We start from the raw sequence: 21,215 nt of genomic DNA on the forward strand, positions 1-21,215 counted from the left end.
GCATTCATGGACAGCTTAAGAGGGACTGCTTCCTGAATGTTCCCGGTCGTCACAGGGAACCGCTAATGGATGCTTTCTGCCAACTAACTGGTGCGGCTGTTTGTGTGGTGTGTGCATGTGGTTTCACATGCACAGACTTCCATGCCTTAGAAAAGCACTAACCAGGGCCTGGGGAGATGGCTCAGTGGGTAGGAGCACTTGCCACATAAGCATGAGGCCCTGAGTTCAGATCCCACCACTCACATAGAAAGCACGATATAGCCACATGCACACCTGAAAAACCAGAAACGCAGAGGGCAGAGACACGAGGATTGTTGGGCTTAATGGCTGCCAGCCTAGCTCCAAGTCTCAGTGAGAGACTCCTGTCTCAAAGGAATAAGGTGAGTGATAAAGGAGGATAGCGAAGCTCCTCTAGGCCTCCCTGTGCACGTGCACATACCTCCACATACACACAGAGGCTCATACACCACAAACATATGACTAACTCTGTCTTTCGCACTCTGTCTCCCTCCCCTGCACGCACGCATGCACTCACGCACGCGCACAAAGAAAAGCCTGTTCCTGCAGGCCCGACAGCTCGTTTCACCACTTTTCTTGCAGATCGTTTTCTGCTCTAGCTCACAAGCTTCTCAACCTTGCTCACTGCTGCAAAGACATGAGTTTGTAAGGACAGTAGCCGCCCAGAGACTGACACCCGTAGATGCTTCCGGATCTTCCGTTTGATCTCAGTTCTGGGAGCAGGCCACTTGGTAATCCCTGCCTGGGCGCGTAGAGTGACTATTGCTTTTCCAACCTGGCCAGCGTGAGAGGTGGCTCTGGCATGTGCCCATTTATTGAGTCTGCTTTCTGTTTTCTGGGTTGTGCTTCTGTCCTGCATGGCTGCCTGTCCACCTTCCCCTCTTTGTTGCCTGTGCACCAGCTACGTCTTTTCAGGAACAGAGCTGAGTTTTGTCTTTGGTGGCTGCACAGGGATTTTGGTACAAGGCCGGTGGAGAAGGGTCATGTTTTCAGTTTGTCTTCTTTCTTAAGAACCAAAGGAAACCTGGATGGACCCGGTCCGGTCCCCTGTGCTTTACTACCTGTCCCCATCAGTACCAAAGCCTCACTTTGCACCATGTAGTTTAAAAGCAGAGCTAAGGAAGTGGAGTCCCTGTATGAGTCTCTCCCTCCTTCTGTATTGAAATATGAAAGATCCAAGGAGAAAGTAGAGGCATTAGTCTTTCCAGATACATGCTCCCTTCACAGTGTGGTACAGTGAGTGCCAGATCACCTGCTGGGCCTGGGGCTTCCTAATGTTTCAGGAAAGTTCTCACTGAGTGGGGAACGAGTTCATCATAAAATACCCACGGTGGCTCTGGTCTTAAAACTTCCCATTCATTCATTGCCCTGCTGGATCATGGGCTTCTGTGCTTCCTGCTGAGTCCTGGCTCCCATACAGTCTCTCCTCAGACTGGCTGCCTCAGCCTCATCTGCCTCTATTCCCTCCTGAGTGTTGTCTGCGTGCCCACTTCTGACGTGCTGGCTTCTCATTTACACTGTACCTTGCCTTTCCTCAGCCCATGTTATCAGAAGAACAGTGTGAACAGCAGCCTGTCCATTTTACAATGGCTTCCCAGGAAATGAACCTTGAGACCCCTCCTCCAATAACAGCTCCCATCCCGCCTGTTCCCAAACCAAGAACATTTCAGCCTGGGAGAGGTGTTGAGAGGAGGCCGAGTGGTGGCAAGCCAGAACCGGATGACGCTCCTCCTGTGACAGGCGCTGTGGAGTTATCGTCTCCAGAGGCCCCAGAGGCCCCGTCCCTGGCTCCCAAGGTGCCTCCTAGGAGGAAGAAGTCTGCACCAGCAGCCTTCCACCTGCAGGTCCTGCAGAGCAACAGCCAACTTCTGCAGGGCCTCACATGCTCCAGCAGTTCTCCGTCCCCACCAAAGCCTGACACCCCCCTGCTCTATCCGCAAATGGCACTTGGCACTTCATCTGCTATAAGTCCCGAAACTGATGGCCCCAGAGTGACGGAGCCCGAGGCAGCCTCTTTTCATGGCGATTACCCAGATCCCTTCTGGAGCCTTCTCCACCACCCCAAGCTGTTGAATAATAATACCTGGCTGTCCAAGAGCTCTGAGCCTTTAGACTTGGGGTCCAGGACCCCTGAGAGGACACACACAGACTCAGCGCAGGTCAATGCATCAGTGGTTGAGAGGGGGCTTCCACCAGACCATGGGGGTAAAGACTTCAGTCACTGGATGGCCGCCAGTAACAAAGACAAGAGGACAACATTAGGCGTTTGACCCACAGGCAAGAACATGGCCTGTTGGCTCTGTAGATGCTCTCATTTCAAACGCTCACCTTCCTCATGTGGGCATTGCTTGACCTGGTCAAAAGGGATGTTGATGTAAAGGCACACTGAAACCCTTTGTTTATCTGTCACTCTGTGTAGTGAATGAAAACTGTCTCCCATTCAGTACAGTTATCCAGCCACCCAAACGTTCCATTCAAGGTCTGTGCATTTTAAGCTTGCTCTCAGGACACTGGGAAATGTGCTGTTGCATTCGGGATATGGATTTTAAAGGGAAGAAATCTAGATTCCCAAGACGCTCTCATCTGCGGAATTTTAAGTGGTTGTTCAATATATGTTTGTGTGCCATTTGCTTGTTGGTTTTGTTTGTGTTTTTACAGATTTGGGATAAGTGGTTAGGTTCATAAAAGATGACATCAAAAGCAGTCGGGACCTTAAGAGCTGTTGTGACCCACTTGAAACCACATTAAGAAAAAAAAAAAAGAATCAGAGCTGAAAACAGCGAATAGGTCAACAGCATGCCTGGACCGTACATTCCTGTGAGCCTTTTTATGGAATTGCCCTTTATAGCTGCAGGTTCTGCTGCTTCAGGCTCTGCAGAAAAGACCTCGTCTGTGCTGCGCATGTGTGTTTCCTGTCATTCTCTAAATGCTACAGCATAACAGATGTAAGTCATTTGGAGACCGTTGAATAAGAGGGTGTGTAAAGACTATACAAATACTGTGCCGATGAGGACCTGAGCATCTAAGGATTTGGGTACCTCAGGGGGTCCTGGAATTGATCTCCCATAGATACTCAGGTGACTACCCATGTGTGATTAGCTTTAACTATGTTTATGTCCTATGAGAGCTGGTGGCAATACTGTTTTGGTTGTGGCGTTTGACCACGAGTTTACCCTCCACTCAGATATGGACCAGCTGACTCCTGCATGCCCTGTACACAGCTGGTCTTGAACCATGGTGTGCTGCTTAAACTAATTTATACACCCTCTAGATGAGACTTCCCTCCTCCTCTTGTCTGTGCCCCATAAAGGCACCAAATGTGAAAACTCATCCTGGCCCATCATGGCTGATTTTCATTTGTGTAGTATGTGATGTTCACAGCAACCCATGAGGTCATATTTCCAAGACGGCGAGTCTGGGCTTGTTTTCTGAGGTCTTTTGGGTCTGTTTGTTGCTTTTTTGCATTCATGCATTTCTAATACTTCTTATCTCTTCAAGAATTGACAGACACCTTGATGCTATTTTATATTTTAAAGAATTATAATGTCTGGAATCTATTTGAAGCATATATCACATTTTTGCGTATAAAAAGCTCATTAGCTAAAGAAGGCTGAGTTTGGAGGGTCAGGAGGTCAAGACCAGCCTGGGCAACAGAGCAAGATTTTATTTTCAGAAGGAAAGAAATTCATTAGCAAATCGTGTTATGCCAACCTCCATATTTAGGAGTCTTTCGCATCACAGACCCATACCCAATGTCCTGTGTAGTTCCCTATGGCCAATCCTGCACAGGGATTAGTATTGGCCATTCAGAAATTATTTTACTGTCATGTTCAAGATATTTTGCAAATTATTTAAATCTGGCATTCAAGAACAAAACTCCATGCATCTACAGTCATCTGAAGATTGATCTGAGAAGCCATTGGCCCACAGAGATGAACAGAACAATATGCATATTTGGCAGTTAAAAAAATTTGGTGTGGGGGCTGGAGAGATGGCTCAGCAGTTAAGAACACTGGCTGCTCTTCCAGAGGACCCAGGTTTGGTTCTCAGCATAGTAATTCACGACCATCTGTAACTCCCATCTCACCAGACCCATTGTTTCTTCTGACCTCTGAGAACCCTGTATGCACAAGGTGCCCAGACATACATGCAGACAAGTAAATAAAATGGACAGACAACAACTTACCAATAAACAAAATAAAGGAAAATTAAAGGTGACATGCAGATGAGCAAGATGCTTACTGTGGTTCTTAAGATCATGTGGTTCATCTTTGTTCTTCCAACAAATATGTAGCAGGCACCGGAGGAGAAAGAGGTGGGCTGCCTGGAGATGTGAAAGGATTGGCCACAGTATTTCTTCCCACAAATGCAGTCAGGAACAGAAAAATGTTTTAAACGCAGATGCCCTCTTCCTGTATAACCTCCTTTTCCTGCCATGGAGGAGGTGAATTCGACAGTAGATAAATGTAACCCCTGCAAGTCAGAAAGGCATCAGGAGGGTCGGCTCTTCCGGATCGTTTGCAGCAGGGGAAGAACCCCAGCTTGTAGTTCTCACTGTTCTGCATAGGGATCAAGCCAGGAGCCCCACTAAGGCCAGTGCTCATCAGAGCAGCTGCCCCTGAGAACCTAAAATTGAACTACCATACCCAGAACCTACACCCAGGACAGGACTGTGAGTCAAAAGAAGTACAGAATTAAGACTTGAACAAGCCAGATGGTAGCATACATCTTTAATCCAGTACTTAGGAGTGAGAGGCAGGGGGTTCTCTGGGAGTTCAAGGCCAGCCCGGCCTACATTGTTCTAGGACAGCCAGAGCCACATAGTGAGACCCAGTCTCAAGACAGTGTGGGGGTGCTGAGTGGGAGTCAAGAAACAGGACAACAGTTGGAATAGCCTTGTTTTTAAACCAGTGTTTAACCGCAGGGCATTTTCAAGCCAGTAGCAGTTGGTTGAATGACGTCAGCAGTGAGTGTTGAGTCAGTTTTGGCCTTTGGTCTGCCTTAGTCACTGACTGTGCTGCTATTGCTTTGAAACATGGTGCAGTTTAGCACAGTATTTTGGGGGCAAAGATGACAACTTCAGTCTCACTGACCTTAGACTCTATTAGATTTTCTAAAAGCTAAAATAAAGGTGACTGAAATTGGGAATTATTGAGAAATTCCTACAAAGGTTTAAAGTCGGCTAAAGGTTGAGATACTTAAATCTCCCTGCCACGTCAAAGGGAAGTCACGTGTTAAAGTGTTGGCTTTCGAATGTCATCTTGTTGGAAAGGAAACTGGGAAACTTATAGCCAGTGATCAGTGACTAATCAAAGCCTACAGTATATCTTGACTGGTAATTTGTCCTGATGCTGGACGCATTATTAGATGTGAAGAGAAGCCTCGGACTTTGGTCAGCCTCCCTCAATGACAAATGCAGTAACTAGTTCTTACTGTGTGATGTTTTGGTTCTCCCTCTCAATAACTGAGACTCAACAACGGGTTGAAAAGCAAGGGAATAAGGTTACAAGTGTATGGCTTGAGGGCCCGAGTGGTGGCCGAGCAGTTAGAGTGCTTGCTGGCAAGCCTGAAGATCTGTGTTTGATTCCCAAGACTCACATGGTGGAAGAACTCACTCCCAGATGTTGTCCTCTGACCTGTGTGCACACACACACAACTAGTTGTAGAGAAAGAGACAAGACAAACCTTAGATTTACTGTGTGAGAGCTGCTATCATGGACCACTGACATAACACAGATAGTAATCATGCTTGCCTATGTGTGAGACTTGGGTGAGGCCAGTCTGTCTTCCAGAGACCCTTACAGCAGACTGGGGATGAACTCTAAGGGTGCTTTCTATTCATCTCTTCATGGAAACAGATGGGACGATGTACTCTTCAAATTCTGCCCATGTTTATTCTATGCTAATTAGTTTACAGAACATAGTCACTCATATTGTTTCTCTTAGTAAAAATATACTGGTAATCTCAAAATGGTGAAGCAGTAAAGACTTTTCTTTGTGTGACTCAGACCTGGCCAAGAAAGGACTCAGCGGACTGCAGGATCTCTGTTCCCAGGGGGTAGGAGATGGACTCACACCCACTACAGTGCAACTGTACTTGGCTGGACTGGGCTCAGCTCAGCAGTGTGTGGAGTAATAGTAGTGTCATATGGGGAAACGGAAGTTAAGGAACACAGGGTTCCCACACACTACCTATGCCCACAGGGAGCTCCCCCAGATGCCCTGCTCCAGGAGGGCTACAACTAATGACCCTATGCTGACACGCCATCACCTCTGATGGCCCTGGCTTCACATTCGGCTCTACATTCTAAGGTCTAACGACATGCCATCTACGCTGTGGTGTCAGAGTTGCTTCTCTCCCCTATGACCTTGAACCTTGCCCCTTGTCGAATGTCAGAATTGCGTCCATACTGGCTTTTCTTTAACCCTGTCACAGGGATGTAAGGGCCCTCCCTTCACTAAAATATTTTTAGTTGTGGATTGTTTTACTCCAGATGTATCCATAAATTTTCACTAACATTCTAGAAGTCCATGTGCATTTATGATAAAATACCAGACTTTGTTCAGTGCCATTCTGTCATACTGATTTACATGAAGTCAAGCTGAGCCTAACATTGGACCTCATCAACACTTGAGTTCCTGCAGCCTGACCACATCTGCCATTATGTTGATAACTAATCTCAAGGGCGGCTTAGCTGAGAATGCAATTTCCTCCTTCCTTATTGCTGTCTAATGTGAGGTAGGAGGGTTACTTGCCTGTGAGGGGTCTGTTTGCATTGTAAAGCAGGCATTCATTCCTTACCCTTGTCCACCTTCACTGAGTCAACAGGCAGACCTGTCACTAAAGATACACGGGGCCTCCGCTGATTGCCACGCCTGCCCATCGCCCTTGCAGTGAACAGCTTGCTTCTGGGTGACGTCTTATTTCCCTCCTGCAGCCACTGTGTCTGCTGGAGGATGTGCGTTAGTGCACAGCCTCTGTGCACTGCTGTGAACGCCTGGTGTACATTTGTTTCCCACTGAATCTTTGCTCAGGATGATGCCGCCTCTACAGTCGCCTTGCTGCCAGTGCTGTGCTTGCTCTGTCTTTCACCTTGGTCTTGTGCGTGATCAGCCGCGTCTACGCCTTTGTGATAAATGGAGAGTGGCCTATCACACAAGCAGCAGAAATGCTGACTGTCTTGTCAGAAAAATAGCAACACTAATTTAGTAACACACTGGACAGCTCTTCTTAGATCGCAGTTTTAAAGCAGGGCTGTATTCACGTTCACCTCGATGACAGATACCTGGGCAACAGAGTTAAAGGAGAAAAGATGTGTTCTGCCCATGGTTTCAGTCGATGGTCACTGGTCCCATGGTGTGAGACAGGGCATCACGGGAGAATGGGGGGATGGGCAAAACTGCTCACCGCATGGTAGGGAGGAAGCAGAGGGAGGCAGGAAAAGACCAGAAATGCAAGACAGAACCATTATGCTAAGAGCGACAAGGTGAACCTACCAACTTTATGAATGTCCATTAGGCAAATGCACAAGATGGAAATGGTGTTTCCTGGGGTTTGGGTCAGAGGAGGGGAACTGCCTGCTGCTGAGAGAGCGTCTTTGGGGATGATACAATAGTCTGAAATTGGACAGTGATCATAGCTGGCAACTCTGAATATACCAAAATCAGTAAGTTATATTCTTCGAAGGTATAAATTTGGAGCTGAGAACATAGTGTACTAACACAGTACTTGGCTAGCATGCACAAGGTTTCAGGTTTGATCCATAGCACACATGCATGCAGGGACAGGGACACACACACACACACAGAATTTCATGTTAATAATGCTATTACTCAAACACAAAAACAGGTCATCAGCATGAGTTCCTATCCTCCCATGCAGAAGTCCCTCAGAAGGGAGCATGAGGGAAGATGTACTTTATGGAGTCAGAGAATCTGAGAGTCTTGATATAAGTGGTTAGTGTCCCTGATTGCTTCAGATAGGTTTGTTCATAACCTGATCCTTACCTTATCTGGAGCATATTATTGAATAGCGAATTAAAATACCCTAGAAAGAATATTTAAAACAACTATTCTCAGCAATATGAAAAAAAAAAAAAACAGAAGCGTACAAGACTGGTCTGCACGTGCGAGCAGGCATGCGGGAGCCTCTGAAGTGTCAAATGTGTAACTGACATATTGATAGTTAAACATCACAGCACACGGTACCCAGGTCAAACACAGCTTCTGTAAGTTCTAGCTTGTTCCCCCCAGACTTCATTCTCAGGGTGTGCTAGGTTGCCTGTCAGGACTCTTGGGTAAGCTGGGACAGGCTCAGGTGGTCAGGCCACAGCAGCCACAGCAGCTCTGCTCCCTACCCTATGGCAAAGGAGTTTCTTTTAAACCATAGAAACTCAATTTAACCCTCCCTCTGTGACCTCCAGGTCTACTCGGGCATTTCCCAGCGCTTGTGTGAGGAGCTGCACTCTGCTGTGTGCACCACATGTGCACTGAGTGCACAGAACTGCGTAGAGCTTAACAAGAGATGGAGAACACCACGTTTCCTGCACTGTATTCACACAAAAACATGGAAGAATGTAGCTGTCAGTTTTCAAGGTCTCTGGCTAAAGTTTCACAGATGAACTGTAGAGTACGTTGGTACAAAAACGCATCCTTTGTCTTCGGCTTGCAAATGTTCAAGTGGTTGACGTCCACAGGAATTAGATCCCCAATGCCTAAATCTGAAGAAAGCAGAAGTGTCAATAAAGCAAAGGGAAGCCATGCTTGCCTGAGCAGAACTCTCACTCCCTGTGTGAAAATGGATGTCCAGTAAGTAAGTCTCAGTTTGTTCTTTTCCTAAAATCTCCTGTGTGTTCTAAGCAGAGCCTGAGCACTGACATTGTTTGAGAACCATTCCAGACCCAAATACCAGATGTATGGAGGGGGGTGTGTGGAGGGGAGTGTGTGGAGGGGAGTGTGTGGAGGGGAGTGTGTGGAGGGGTGTGTGTGGAGGGGAGTGTGTGGAGGGGTGTGTGGAGGGGAGTGTGTGGAGGGGAGTGTGTGGAGGGGAGTGTGTGGAGGGGAGTGTGTGGAGGGGAGTGTGTGGAGGGGAGTGTGTGGAGGGGTGTGGAGGGGAGTGTGGAGGGGTGTGTGTGGAGGGGAGTGTGTGGAGGGGAGTGTGTGGAGGGGAGTGTGTGGAGGGGAGTGTGTGCAGGGGAGTGTGTGGAGGGGGTGTGTGGAGGGGAGTGTGTGGAGGGGAGTGTGTGGAGGGGAGTGTGTGGAGGGGGGTGTGTGGAGGGGAGTGTGTGGAGGGGTGTGGAGGGGAGTGTGGAGGGGAGTGTGTGGAGGGGAGTGTGTGGAGGGGAGTGTGTGGAGGGGAGTGTGTGGAGGGGGGTGTGTGGAGGGGGTGTATGGAGGGGAGTGTGTGGAGGGGGGTGTGTGGAGGGGGTGTGTGAAGAGGGTAGGTGTGGAGGCAGGACTCAGTACTTTAGTACTCAGCTGCTTGAGCAATGACAAAGGTTATGTGATCGCAGTCTGACAAGTCTACCTGGATGCAGGTAAGAAGAGATGCCAGCGAGCCCAGCACTGAGTGGCAGGATGAGGGTAATTGGTAAAGAGGGCAGTCGGGATTGCTATGGCAACGCTGCAACGCTGCTGGTCGGGAGACTGGCTCTGCTGTTGCTTTAGGTTTCTAAGGGTTTTAAGGTATCTGGCAGTCATTCTTGGCACTCTTCAAGTGACTGCTTTGCAACACCTCAGCCTGGGGCCTGCGAGTCTGCTAGACATCTTCTTTAGGATGTGGGGAACTTGCATCTGTGTGGTGTATGAGAAATAAGACAAAGCTCATTATCCACCTCAGGATCATCACTAAGGCAAGCATGCTGTCCCTGGCCACTAACCCTTGCCATTGGCTCTGAGCTACCAGGACAGGACCTAAGCCAGCCTCAGGAAGGAGTTCCAGGAGATGATAATCAAGTCGAGGATATGGTTAGTCAGGGAGGCAGTTCAGTTAGTGAGACATATGGGAGGCTACCAGACAGCGTCATCTAAGGAGAGCTTGGATGTAGGCTCTACACTCTAGCACCAGGAGGAGCTAGTTAAAAACTATTTAACACTAGGTTTTTTTCTTAAATATTTCCTGCTTGAATACTGCCCATCCATTTTCCATTTACCAAGTCTTCCAAACATACATCCTACATTTTTATCAGTGGGGTTAAGATGTCTATGTAGCTATCAATTTGTTGAATACATGCCCCTTATTCTGGCTTAGGGAAGTGCTTGGTGTTCTCCTCAATGCAGGTGCTACTGTTGGTGCCTTAGAGCTAGAGAAGCAGCCACTGTCACCTAACAGAGATGAGGGGCTGATGCCAGGGCTGTGTGCTTGCAGAGGATTTGAATCTAATAATACACTTAGATTCTGGATTTTTATAAACCTTCTCCTATATATCCCTAAGACACTGGCTATAAAAACTGACATCTGTTAAATGCTAGGTCCCACCCACTAGGTATCCAGTGGCCACCATCTCTCAAGAGTAAGTACCTGCTGACTCCACGGGCACTACTTGCAGTTTAATCATGCTGCCGATAAATGTTGGTTGTGTTTCTACAAAGTTCAGCACCTGCAAGTCTTTGTCTTTCACAAGCTCCAGAAATTCATCCTGTAGCATCTTCAGTGCAGGAGAGTCTGTAAAACCCGAGAATGAGACAGTTCTATTCACTCCTCTGGGATAAAAGGTGTTCGTATTTAACTCAGAGAGGAAATTAAGATTCTGATTCACGATGGGCTCAGGTAGGAGAGCTGGCTAGACAGGTTAGCCTTTGCCTCACAAACCTGAGGTGATGGCTATTCTTGGATGTCAACTTGACTACATCTAGAATTAACTAAAAACCCAAACAACTGGGCACTCCTGTGAGGGATTTTTAGTTAACTAGATCATTTAAGGTAGGAAGACATACCTTATATCCAGACCACTTGAGGACCCACCTTTAATTTGGGCCATACTACCTAGTGGTGTCCTAAAGGTCAAGGAGGAACAAAGCATTTGCTCTTTGCCTGTTTGCCCTCCCTCTTGCTCCACTGGCATTAAAGCCTTGGGGGTGTGGGTGGGGGAAGGCTATTCTGACATACTGAAGACCAGCTGGGACATCTGGCCTCCCTGACTGAACAATAGTGCATTCTTGAACTTTCCATTAGGAGACAGCCATTGTTGAACTAGATGGACCACAGCGTGTAAGCCATTCTAATAAATCCCATACATAAGTTCTATCAGTTCTGCTCTTAGAGAAAGAACCCTACTAACACACATAAGGGCCTGCTTGGATCCCTAAAACCTGTGTGGAAAGCCAGCTGTGGCTCCATGACTGTAATCTTAGCTGGGGGCACCGGGGAGAACAGAAGGAAACTGACATCGGAAGTCAGTTCATACTATCTCTGGGGAATACAGGAAACACACAGAGCACTCTAGTATCTTCAGAATGAGTTGAGAAGACAACAGACCACAAAGCAAGAAGATATGAACAAACAACCACCACTTCAGCCAAGATGGCTGACAAGAGGTAGTCTGTGAGCAACTTGGCAACAAGGAAGCGCCTGAGACCTGGAAAGGGATCTGAGCCCCTCAGCTCTACATATCTGGTAACCATCGCTCTTGTTAACATCCTAAGTTATCCTATGGGATGTAGGAAGATCTCTTAGGTTCTACACCCTAAGTCTATGCTTAGCAGCCCCCAGCATTACCTGTGCTCAGTCCTCAGGACCTTCTTTTCTTTTTTTTTTTTTTTTTTTTTTTTTTCGGAGCTGGGGACCGAACCCAGGGCCTTGCACTCGCTAGGCAAGTGCTCTACCGCTGAGCTAAATCCCCAACCCCCTCAGGACCTTCTTAAAGCAGAGGGATGAATACTATGCTCAGTGCACAGTATCCACAGAGGGATGCACTTCCCACTAAGGGAAGCTTAACACCAAGAAGGAAAAGATTCAACTCTCCAAAATAGAGTTGAAAGATGTCTATAAAATGGCTACAAAGGAGTTAGATAGTGAGCTTAAGGAAACTAGTGAAATGTAAGAGAATCAAAAGAGGAGAGGCAGAATGTGGGCTTGATGACAGGCTTCATTTTGAACTCAGTCAAGCAAGGAAAGGAGGGAAGGAAGAAAAAGGGAATAAAACTATTAATACTATGGAAACACTAGAAACTGAAGAAATGTGAAAGTCAATTAAAACCTCGATCCATAAATAACAGCCAAACTCCAACCATGCAGAGATATGGACGTCCATGTGCAAACGCTCAGGACCCCAGAGACACTCAATGACTAGACTGCACCAAAGCAAAATTTAAAAGCCTGTCAAACAGCAAGAAAAGGAAGGAGTAACTTGTGCAAGATATTAAAGGAGAAACTGCCACCAAGGATAGTGTATCCAGGAAAAACTACCTTCAAAAATGACTCACCACCTGCAGACTATGGCAGAAAGATAGGATGGCCATCATCAAAGGTCACAAAGGAACGCACACACATGCTCACCAGAAGAAACAAAGACTCCCAAAGCCACCAAACCATACAAACGTGAGGCGGAAAGGAACACAGTTAACAAAATGGCATTTATACCACACATTTACTAACCCTACAGATGAATGAATTATATTCTCCACCCAAAAGAATATAAGAAGGGACTCATGCGGGATGGCTGTGCTCTTATCAGACAAATCCTATTCTAAGTGAGAAACAGTAAAGAGGCACGGCTGCACACAGAGTCAGTTCAACAGGAACAAGTGACCTCAGATATGCATGCATCTAAACAGAACCACCCAATCATGTGAGACACAGATTAGATCTCAATGCAGAGACAGAGTAACTCAGTAATAGTTGGAGACATCCAGACCCTACTTTCCACTATGCTAAGACCATCCAGAGAGAACAACCTGAAACACTCGATACAGTGACAGAGCCTAACACAGATTCTTAAACCTCATGCTCTGTCCAAAGCAGCAGAGAAACACATTCTTCCACGCACAAAGAGGTAAGCATATGCTGGGCTATGAAACAAAACACAGTGCTTTATAACTAACAGGCTGGCTCAGAAGTTTTTATGTATATTGTGAGAGTTGATAATTTCCCAAATTCATGGACAAAGGCAGTTTACTACTTTAGGAGAAAAACCATAATTCGCTTAGGTTTAAAGTAGCTGAGATAACTTAATGGTCACAGCTATTCTAGAGAGGATAACTACCTAGGGGCAAAGAGAGATGAAGAAAAGAGAAGCGAACCCAAATCTTTCCATGGATAATCTAAACAAAACTATCTGCAAGTTTAAAGATACGATAGTCCGGGGGTTTGGGATTTAGCTCAGTGGTAGAGCGCTTGCCTAGAAAGTGCAAGGCCCTGGGTTCGGTCCCCAGCTCCGAAAAGAAAAAAAAAAGAAAAAAGAAAAAAGAAGAAAAAGATACGATAGTCCGGGGTTGGGGATTTAGCTCAGTGGGGATTTAGGCCCTGGGTTCAGTTCCCAGCTCTGACAAAAAGAAAAAAAAAAAAAAAGATACAATAGTCCATTTAAGGAAGAAATGGTTTTTTTTTCCTTCCTTCCTGTATTTAATGTTCTACAACTTCAATTCCCTTCACAACAGAAAGTATTACCCTTGCTGAGTTCTTTGACTTCCAGAGAGGGGAAGAGAAGATATCGAATATTAACGGAGTATTCAGCCAACCGCGATCCGTGGTGAGGGACACTGTAGAAAATTATCCCTCTGGTATTGTTTATAAGAGCACTCAGTTCTGGCTTCTGAGAGGCTTCCAACAGCATCTTCTTGACAAGAAGACCTAGCCACAGAGGAGAGAGAGGAGAGTGAGTTGTTCCCTTCCTCTTCACTCCTTCTCCTTAAACGTAAGTGCCTTCCAATGTAAGAAACCTGCCTTTAAAATAGGACATGAATGCCTCGCTCTGTGCCTACCAGCAGTTAAGAGACTTCAGCCTGCACGCCTTTCTCTCGTAGATCTCACTGCCTCTGTGAAGTAGGTGTTAGTCACTGCCACCCACACCCAGAGTCACGGGTCCCACCGAGGAAGGTCAGCTGCTATGACCAAGAGCACCTAACCATGTTCCCCAGTCAGGTAATACAAAGACCCAGGGATGGCAACAGTGGGTTTTTGAGAAACAGAAGGGCTATATATCCACCTTTCTCAGCAAAGGACCTTGGCTGAGCCTCAGTCTAAGTCACATTAATCAAACACCCTAGCCTGGGGCAAAGGCTTCAAGCTCGGCTTGCAGAGAGAGCTGAGAGCTAGTTTGGGGGGTGGGGGCACAGGGCGTGGGGGGACAGGAGGAGTAGCTATGCAGCTGGAGCCAGGCTCCACAGAAAACCTGTGATCAGGCCTCAGCAGCACAGCAGCGACTGAATTAGCCATTTGAGGAGGCGTGGATGGGAAGGCAGGGAAGCCCGAGGCCTGTGGCAATGCTGGCTTCTCCCTGTGGCAATGCTGGCTTCTCGGAGCCTAGTGATAAGCATCCTACAGTGTAATCTGACTCATATGACCGCATGAAACCACCAGGTCATCAATCTAAGCCCCCGACCCAGTCTGGTATTAGCTGTCCCCCACCTTCTAGGAAAACAAATAATACAGACAGATGTTAACTTGGTGTGGGGAGACTAATAAGACAGACAGGCAGGCAGACAGAACTTTAGTGATGGTTGTCTATGAAGATAGCCCATCCTTACCTCCCATGCTGTGTGAGACCCATATCACTGGTCTCTCCCCAACGCCAGCGGCTCTCAGCTTGCTGAGAAGTTCGTTGCTTCTGAATGCAATGGACTTTCTGAACAGAACAAAAACACCAAGTGTGATGGGAGGCATCCATCCTCCACGTCTCATGGCCTAACTTAAGAACATTTACTGTTCAGTGCTATCGGTGCCCACTCGGGAGTGTAGGCTATGCCGATCTTACTCTCTGTCTGACACTTGCTCACATTAACATAGCCGGGACTACCTAAGCCCTCAACAGCCATTCATACCAAACAGCCTTATTGGAATAGTTTGTACAGGTCAAACATGGGTCGTATCCCAGCTGCCCGAGGCAGTTAGGTATGGGATCCCATTTTGTCCACAGCCTGACAATAAGCCTGCCCCAGACTTGATTATCTGAGTTTACTCCTACAGACATTAAGCTTCCATTACTTGGGTTTGTGTAGAAATACTAGATGATCAGAGTTCAAAATAAGGGATTTCAGACCAAAAGGGAAGTTTTCTCCATAGCTTAGCAGTCTGTAGTCTCACACTGTTCATCTGCACTACCTTTTTTGAAAGCAAAGATTCCCAGTGCTCCTCTGGGAGACGAGGGGTAGGCTGGGTGCCAACGTGCCCTCTTTTGGCCCCTGTACCCATGTGGTGCCTGCCCATCAAGCACCATTTTATGCCACTGAGCAGATGAGCTCTCTGTGAGCAAGGCTGCCGAGCACTCGCCGACCTGCACAGTGAGCCACCGGTGGGACAAGGCTACTACTAGGTCCTGGAAACCAGGACATAAAAGGGACACCAGTCAAAGCTGCTTGGCATCTTTTCCCTGAGCTTCCCCAGCCAGTAGGACTGTGAACACACAAGCAACTATCACCTTTCCTCCCCGCCGAAGTGAAGGCTTTGCTAGAGATCTGCGGTGCGTTATGATTCTAGGCTTGCATGAGCTGTGTCAGGAGCTCAACACATATTCTAATGTTTGTTACTTTCTACTACTTATTGTGTACTAAAGCCTTCCAGAGGACGACGACAGCGGCAAATTGGAGCATCCCCTAACGTGCACAAGACCTGGGCTCCATCCCCAGGTCTTAGAAAATAAACCCAGTCTGTGATATAAACAAGAAAGTCCTCCCATGGCAGAGGATGCATTTGAGGGCCGGTCCTCCCTTCCTCCCAGCCTCCCTCCCGTCTGTTACCTCTCCATAGGGCACCTTGCCCTCCAGTCACTGAGGCTCGTGTCGTACTCCACAGATATGATGCGAAGAGCGGGGCAGTCCTTAGCCAGCCATGTCTAAGTAAAAGGGAAAGCCGTGAGCGAGCAGAAGCATGCTTTCCCCGTCCAGCTCCCTCCTACTAACTGCTCTCTGTAGCCAGAGGCCTCCCGTACAGACACCACAGAGACACTGGAAAACCGGTGGGGAGTGAAGACACTGTGGGAGAACAGACTACTTTCTGCTGGGTAACTGAGACAGGAAAGTTGGAAATGAATGGAAACTCAGTTTGTCTCTGGGAACCGGGCGCTGATGTCCCTAGGATTTAGCATCATGGGAGAGAAGAGAGAGCTGAAGTAAGAGGAGCGAAGCCCTGGAAACCGTTGACATGGAAGCACTGTCCTGCATGAACTGGAATAGATCTCAGCCCATGAACTCATCCCACAGTTGAGCCAAAGAAAGACATGCAAAGGGAGCGCCATCGCTCAGGCACTTCTACTTTATAATTATTAAGGAAAGCGCCATCACTCAGGCGCTTCTATTTTATAATTATTAAGGCCATAAATTGGCTATTACAGCCAGTAAATTCTGGCTGTATTATTAAATTATGTATCAACAGTGAGTGAATACCCTACTGTTTCACCGTGGAGTATTATTCTAGAGCCACAGAATATACACACGAGGGACCACAAGCCCTGCTGATGATGTAAAATCCCAGAATGTCTCCAGGAGGAAGAAGCAGCACAGTGAGAGAAGCCCCACTGGCTCGGGACAGGGACGCAGCCATGACGGTGACGCGGCAGTGAGTGCCAGTGTGCGGGCTGTGGCACAGCTGCCTCTCCTTACCTTGGGCCAGCATGTAGTGTAGCTGTCTTCATCCACCAAAGCATTTTCGGTCAGAGCCCGCTGGCTGTCATGCTGGCGCCAGGTTTTAAACGCTGCTCCCATAAGGCCATGAATAAAAAGGACATCGGCTTTAATGGGCTGACTAAGAGGAAACAGAGTTTTAAAAAGAAGCAGAATAAACGCATTACTACTGCGGCAAGCTACACAGCATTCTCACGGGAAGGCGTCAGCAGGCTGACTAAGACTAAGGAGACTTAATTAGGGCAAACTTTATTAACGCAGGGTGCTGAGGGATCCAGGAACTCTGGCAGAGACAGCAGACAGCGCACTCACTGCTCCTTCAGTGAAGAGACACGGTTAAGCAGACCAACCTCGGCGACCGTAACAAACACCATGATTCAGCATGTGAGTGTCGCCACCTCACCATTATCTTTCAAATAAGTCTATTCAGACAGTCCACATACCAGCTGAGGTATTTAAGAAGTTAGACAAGAACACGCTATTATAACGGCAAAGTCACCAGATATGAGAAATGTCAGGGGACATCCACAGGACATGCAGTGGCCTCGTGGGGAGACCCAAGACAACACACCTCATTCCAGAGTAGGAAGGAAACTTATTGGCTCAGCCAGAAAGACACACACACAGGTGGGTCATCCAGCACCTTAACCTCCATCACACTTTTTTGTAACAGCCAGGACACACCTGAGTGGTGAGGGGGAGACAAAGGGGGCTGCTCCCAGAAGCAGCACATAAATCTGATCCAAACTCAGATCCCATCAGCTAGCATAGAGAATTCCAATGTTCAGGGAAGAGAGAAAAAAAGACAGGAAAGTGGGAAATGGAAATTCAAGGAAAGGAAAAATGTTTACAGAAAAACTATCATTTTTAGTCCAGCTGGCTTAATATTTAGTAAATGACATTAATTCAAGCGGTAAGAAATGGAAACCATTTGACATTGCCAATTTTGTATATGTTCATGTATGTGTACTAAAAGTCCTAGGCAGAAGCAAAAATCATAAGTGGAATTTAAACTCGCTAAACTACAGATAAAATTGCCAATTAATTATTATTAATAAGCTAATGAATGTTTAGAAAAATAACATTTTTAAAACATGAAAAATAAACAAGAGTTTAGACACTGTATCAAAATCACAGATGAAATCTAAAAAAGGTCACCTTTGTCAGCCCTCCTCCGACCCCGCCTCCTCCTCCTATCCCTCCCTCTCCAGTGACCCTAAGTGGAACACAGCATTAGACAAAAGGGGTGGATTAGTCCCTGCCTTACTCCCTAGATAAGCGCTGGACTGACTGGGGCTTTCAGAATTACTGATCACCCACTGACCAAGCAGGGTATTCTGACTTTGATTTCCTGAGCAAGGCAGCAAGGGAGTCTCTCTCCTTCCTGGGCCGAAAGCTTTCACAGTGGGCAAAGACTGTGTGTTCAGCTCAAGCTGTGTATGAAGCTTCGCTGTTGGCCACAGTGTCTCCCCTGGCTCCTCTCACACCTCAGAGGCACAGCATTCCTAACTCATTTGTGCTGGGTGCCCTCTGCTTTGCTGTAACTGTGCCCTGTGTCCCCCAGTCTGCGCTCATGACTGCTGACAGAAGGCTGCGCCATTCATTTGTGTCTGTTGGTTCCTGTTCTTTGAGACTCGATAAGGAGGTTGCTGTCTCTTGTTCTCTGTAACTATGGGTTTTTAGGAATTTGGACTGTTTTTCCTACTAAGCCCAGGAAGGCTGCTATCAAGTTCATCCTTTCTAAAGCACAGATGTATAAGAATTAATTATGAAACTGAAATGAAACAAAAAAGTACAAAAGATACACTTTAAACCTAGGTAATATGAAATTTATTTAAGACAATAGCAGGAATAAAAGATTTTAGAATTTAACCAAACAAGATGATTCTAATTTAATTCATTTTGTTAAAAATGTTGATTCTTACCTCTTTTTAAACTGGCCAGTTTGCTTTGCTTTACATGTTTAAACATAAAGGTTCATCTTGGTTTATCAATGTACATATTTCTGTGTGCTACTGAATACGGTATTGGTATGTACACATGATAAAGCCCCCCCAAAAGCATTCAGTTCAAATGAGCTCATAACTGATCACATAAAATCTGTCCTTTAACTCACATGCAGTTGGGAATTTGGGGATAAAAGCTGGAGCTCCAGCCGCAACAGTGGCACACCAGGCTCCGGTGCCCCAGTGTGCCTGTTAGAGACAAGTAATGTGACAGAAAGTTCCATGGATACAGCATTGGGAAGGGCTAACTCTGAGGAGTGTAGAGAGGATGAGGTCACTGGGGTGGGCTCTCCATGGTCCAGAGTAAAGAGAAAAGGTGGATCCGAACAGAAAGCTGATGGGTTTCACCAAAAGCACCCCTGTATCAGGACTTAAACTGCTCACTAATTAACTATTTATAGGTCAAGAAAACATACTTCTTGTTGTTTTGGTTTTCCAGACAGGATTTCTCTGTGTAGCCCTGGATACCCTGGAACTCACTCTGTAGATCAGGCTAGCCTTGAACACCAAGATCCATCTGCCTTTGCCTCCCAAGCCGGGCTAAGAAAATATCTTTCTAGACTCAAAAGCTTTGAATTGAAATATAAAGCAGGGTTGGAGAGATGGCTCAGTGGTTAAGAGTGCCGACTGCGGGGTTGGGGATTTAGCTCAGTGGTAGAGCGCTTGCCTAGCAAGCACAAGGCCCTGGGCTCGGTCCCCAGCTCCGGAAAAAAAAAAGAAAGAAAGAAAAAGAAAAAAAAGAGTGCTGACTGCTCTTCCAGAGGTCCTGAGTTCAATTCCCAGCAACCACATGGTGGCTCACAACCATCTGTAATGGGATCTGATGCCCTCTTCTGGTGTGTCTGATGATAGTGATGGTGTACTCATATACATAAAATAAATAAATAACTCTTTAAAAGAAAAGAAATATAAAGCAGAAAGGAACTGTCAGGTATGCGAAAGAAGTATAAACCATTAAAATAGTTTTCAGCTAAAGTAAGGCTGAAAGCAAGGGGAATTCTGTGCCCTGAGAATCAGCATGGCAAAATAAGGTTCTGACTAACCGTGCAGCAGACAAAGGTTAAATAGCCCACGCATGTGTGCAAAGGAATGAAGTCCCCACTTACAAAAGCAGGAAGGTAGCAGAGGGAGCACCGCTGCTGGTCCATTCCTTAACCAGTGGACCTTTCAAAGCCTCAGGGTCTGACTGGTTGGTTTGTTGTGCTAACCAGCACTCCCACTGTACACCACCAGGGGGCTATCCTTGCTCTCCTCTCTCTTTTGCAGACTTTTAAAAACAAATGAGGATTTTTTGTTTTTGTTTTACAGAAATGTTTTTAAGATGTGAAGAAAAAATGACTTGATTTCCTTCAGATGCCTCCAAATAGACCCCAACGTTTACATCAGCCAAAAGCTAAAATGTCACCAGGTGATGGTGACACCTACTTCAGGAATTTCCCAGTTTTGCTGTCCCCCATCTTGCTCCCACCAGAATATCCGGTAAATGTATTTACTTGTGACTTTCTTCTTGTTTTGTGACTCTTAAGAGGCTGGCTTTGGAACATGTCATCCCAGGCTGCCTAAAGCCTGCCCAAGACATGGTCACTTACTCAGCTCGGGATAAATAAACTCTAAGTCCTGCTGGAGAGAGAGCCGGGACTGCATTGGTCATTATAACATTTTACTTGCCATTAGACTGAACCAATAAATCCATTTTTCTTTTTGCAGAGGCCTTTTTAAAAGGAATCTTCTGCAAGGGGCCCCTGATCCTAATGAGAGCCAGACAGCGAGCATCAGTGCCTTGAGACTGGTTTGTCAGGTTCTCCCGTGATGTGGTGATTTCTCCATCCTGCCTCCCCAGCACAAGGCACTGGGCCTCCTGCCAGGACCCTGCTTCCTTCTCATCCTGCCTCACTCCCACCTGAAGAATGGAACAGAGCTCCCCGAGAAATGAGTTTCTGGGGCAGGCACCCCAAGCTGATGGTCAGGGGAGCAGGGCTCTGACAGCCCTTCATTCCCCCCAAACTTGGAAATGGGGTCAGAGGGAGGGGCCTGCCACTGTCTCCCCTTGCTCTCTTTATGCACCACTTCCTGCAGTTAGACTGAAGGAGCTGGGAGAGATGGAGGAGCCCACTGCTACTTCTAATTTCCTGCAAAAAAAAAAATTATACCCAGGGAGCTGGAGAGATGGCTCAGTGGTTAAGAGCACCGACTGCTCTTCCAGAGGTCCTGAGTTCAATTCCCAGCAACCACATGGTGGCTCATAACCATCTGTAATGGAATCCGATGCCCTCTTCTGGTGTGTCTGAAGACAGCTACAGTGTACTCATATACAAAATAAATAAATAAATCTTTACAAGAATGTCTTTCCTTTAAAAAAAAAAAAATTGTACCCATGTGTACCCAGGACTTAGGGAAGGGCTGTGAGAGGAAGGC

The 21,215-nt window shown here is 46.8% G+C and overlaps 2 protein-coding genes and 1 long non-coding RNA gene across 37 annotated transcripts in view; 2 read left to right on the forward strand and 1 right to left on the reverse strand.

The window, feature by feature from the left end:
- Positions 1-8,801, forward strand: part of Synj2 (synaptojanin 2) — a 102,077-nt gene extending 93,276 nt beyond the window's left edge. For 10 of the 27 annotated variants that reach the window (XM_087594764.1, XM_087594773.1, XM_087594864.1 and 7 more), the window contains one exon: positions 1,557-4,247. In XM_087594764.1, coding sequence (XP_087450890.1) covers positions 1,557-2,288 — 732 coding nt within the window. In that variant the 3' untranslated portion in view covers positions 2,289-4,247. 27 annotated transcript variants of the gene reach the window in all.
- Positions 7,493-21,215, reverse strand: part of Serac1 (serine active site containing 1) — a 36,008-nt gene continuing 22,285 nt past the window's right edge. For 6 of the 9 annotated variants that reach the window (XM_087580789.1, XM_087580782.1, XM_087580808.1 and 3 more), the window contains 6 exons: positions 16,774-16,915; positions 15,913-16,007; positions 14,704-14,801; positions 13,625-13,807; positions 10,538-10,681; positions 8,544-8,738 (listed from right to left, as the gene is read on the reverse strand). In XM_087580789.1, the coding sequence (XP_087436915.1) occupies positions 8,602-8,738; positions 10,538-10,681; positions 13,625-13,807; positions 14,704-14,801; positions 15,913-16,007; positions 16,774-16,915 (799 nt within the window). In that variant the 3' untranslated portion in view covers positions 8,544-8,601. Of the gene's footprint in view, positions 8,739-10,537; positions 10,682-13,624; positions 13,808-14,703; positions 14,802-15,912; positions 16,008-16,773; positions 16,916-21,215 lie in introns of all 9 variants that reach the window. The other 3 variants (XR_015635220.1, XR_015635219.1, NM_001400935.1) reach the window with 2 other exon arrangements.
- Positions 13,390-21,136, forward strand: LOC120099116 (uncharacterized). Its single transcript, XR_015649243.1, has 4 exons — positions 13,390-13,871; positions 13,981-14,098; positions 20,109-20,279; positions 20,508-21,136. It is a non-coding gene; the product is annotated as an uncharacterized LOC120099116 (long non-coding RNA).

The sequence above is a fragment of the Rattus norvegicus genome, chromosome 1 (assembly GCF_021556685.1).
Source record: "Rattus norvegicus strain SHRSP/BbbUtx chromosome 1, alternate assembly SHRSP_T2T, whole genome shotgun sequence".
NCBI lineage: Eukaryota > Metazoa > Chordata > Mammalia > Rodentia > Muridae > Rattus > Rattus norvegicus.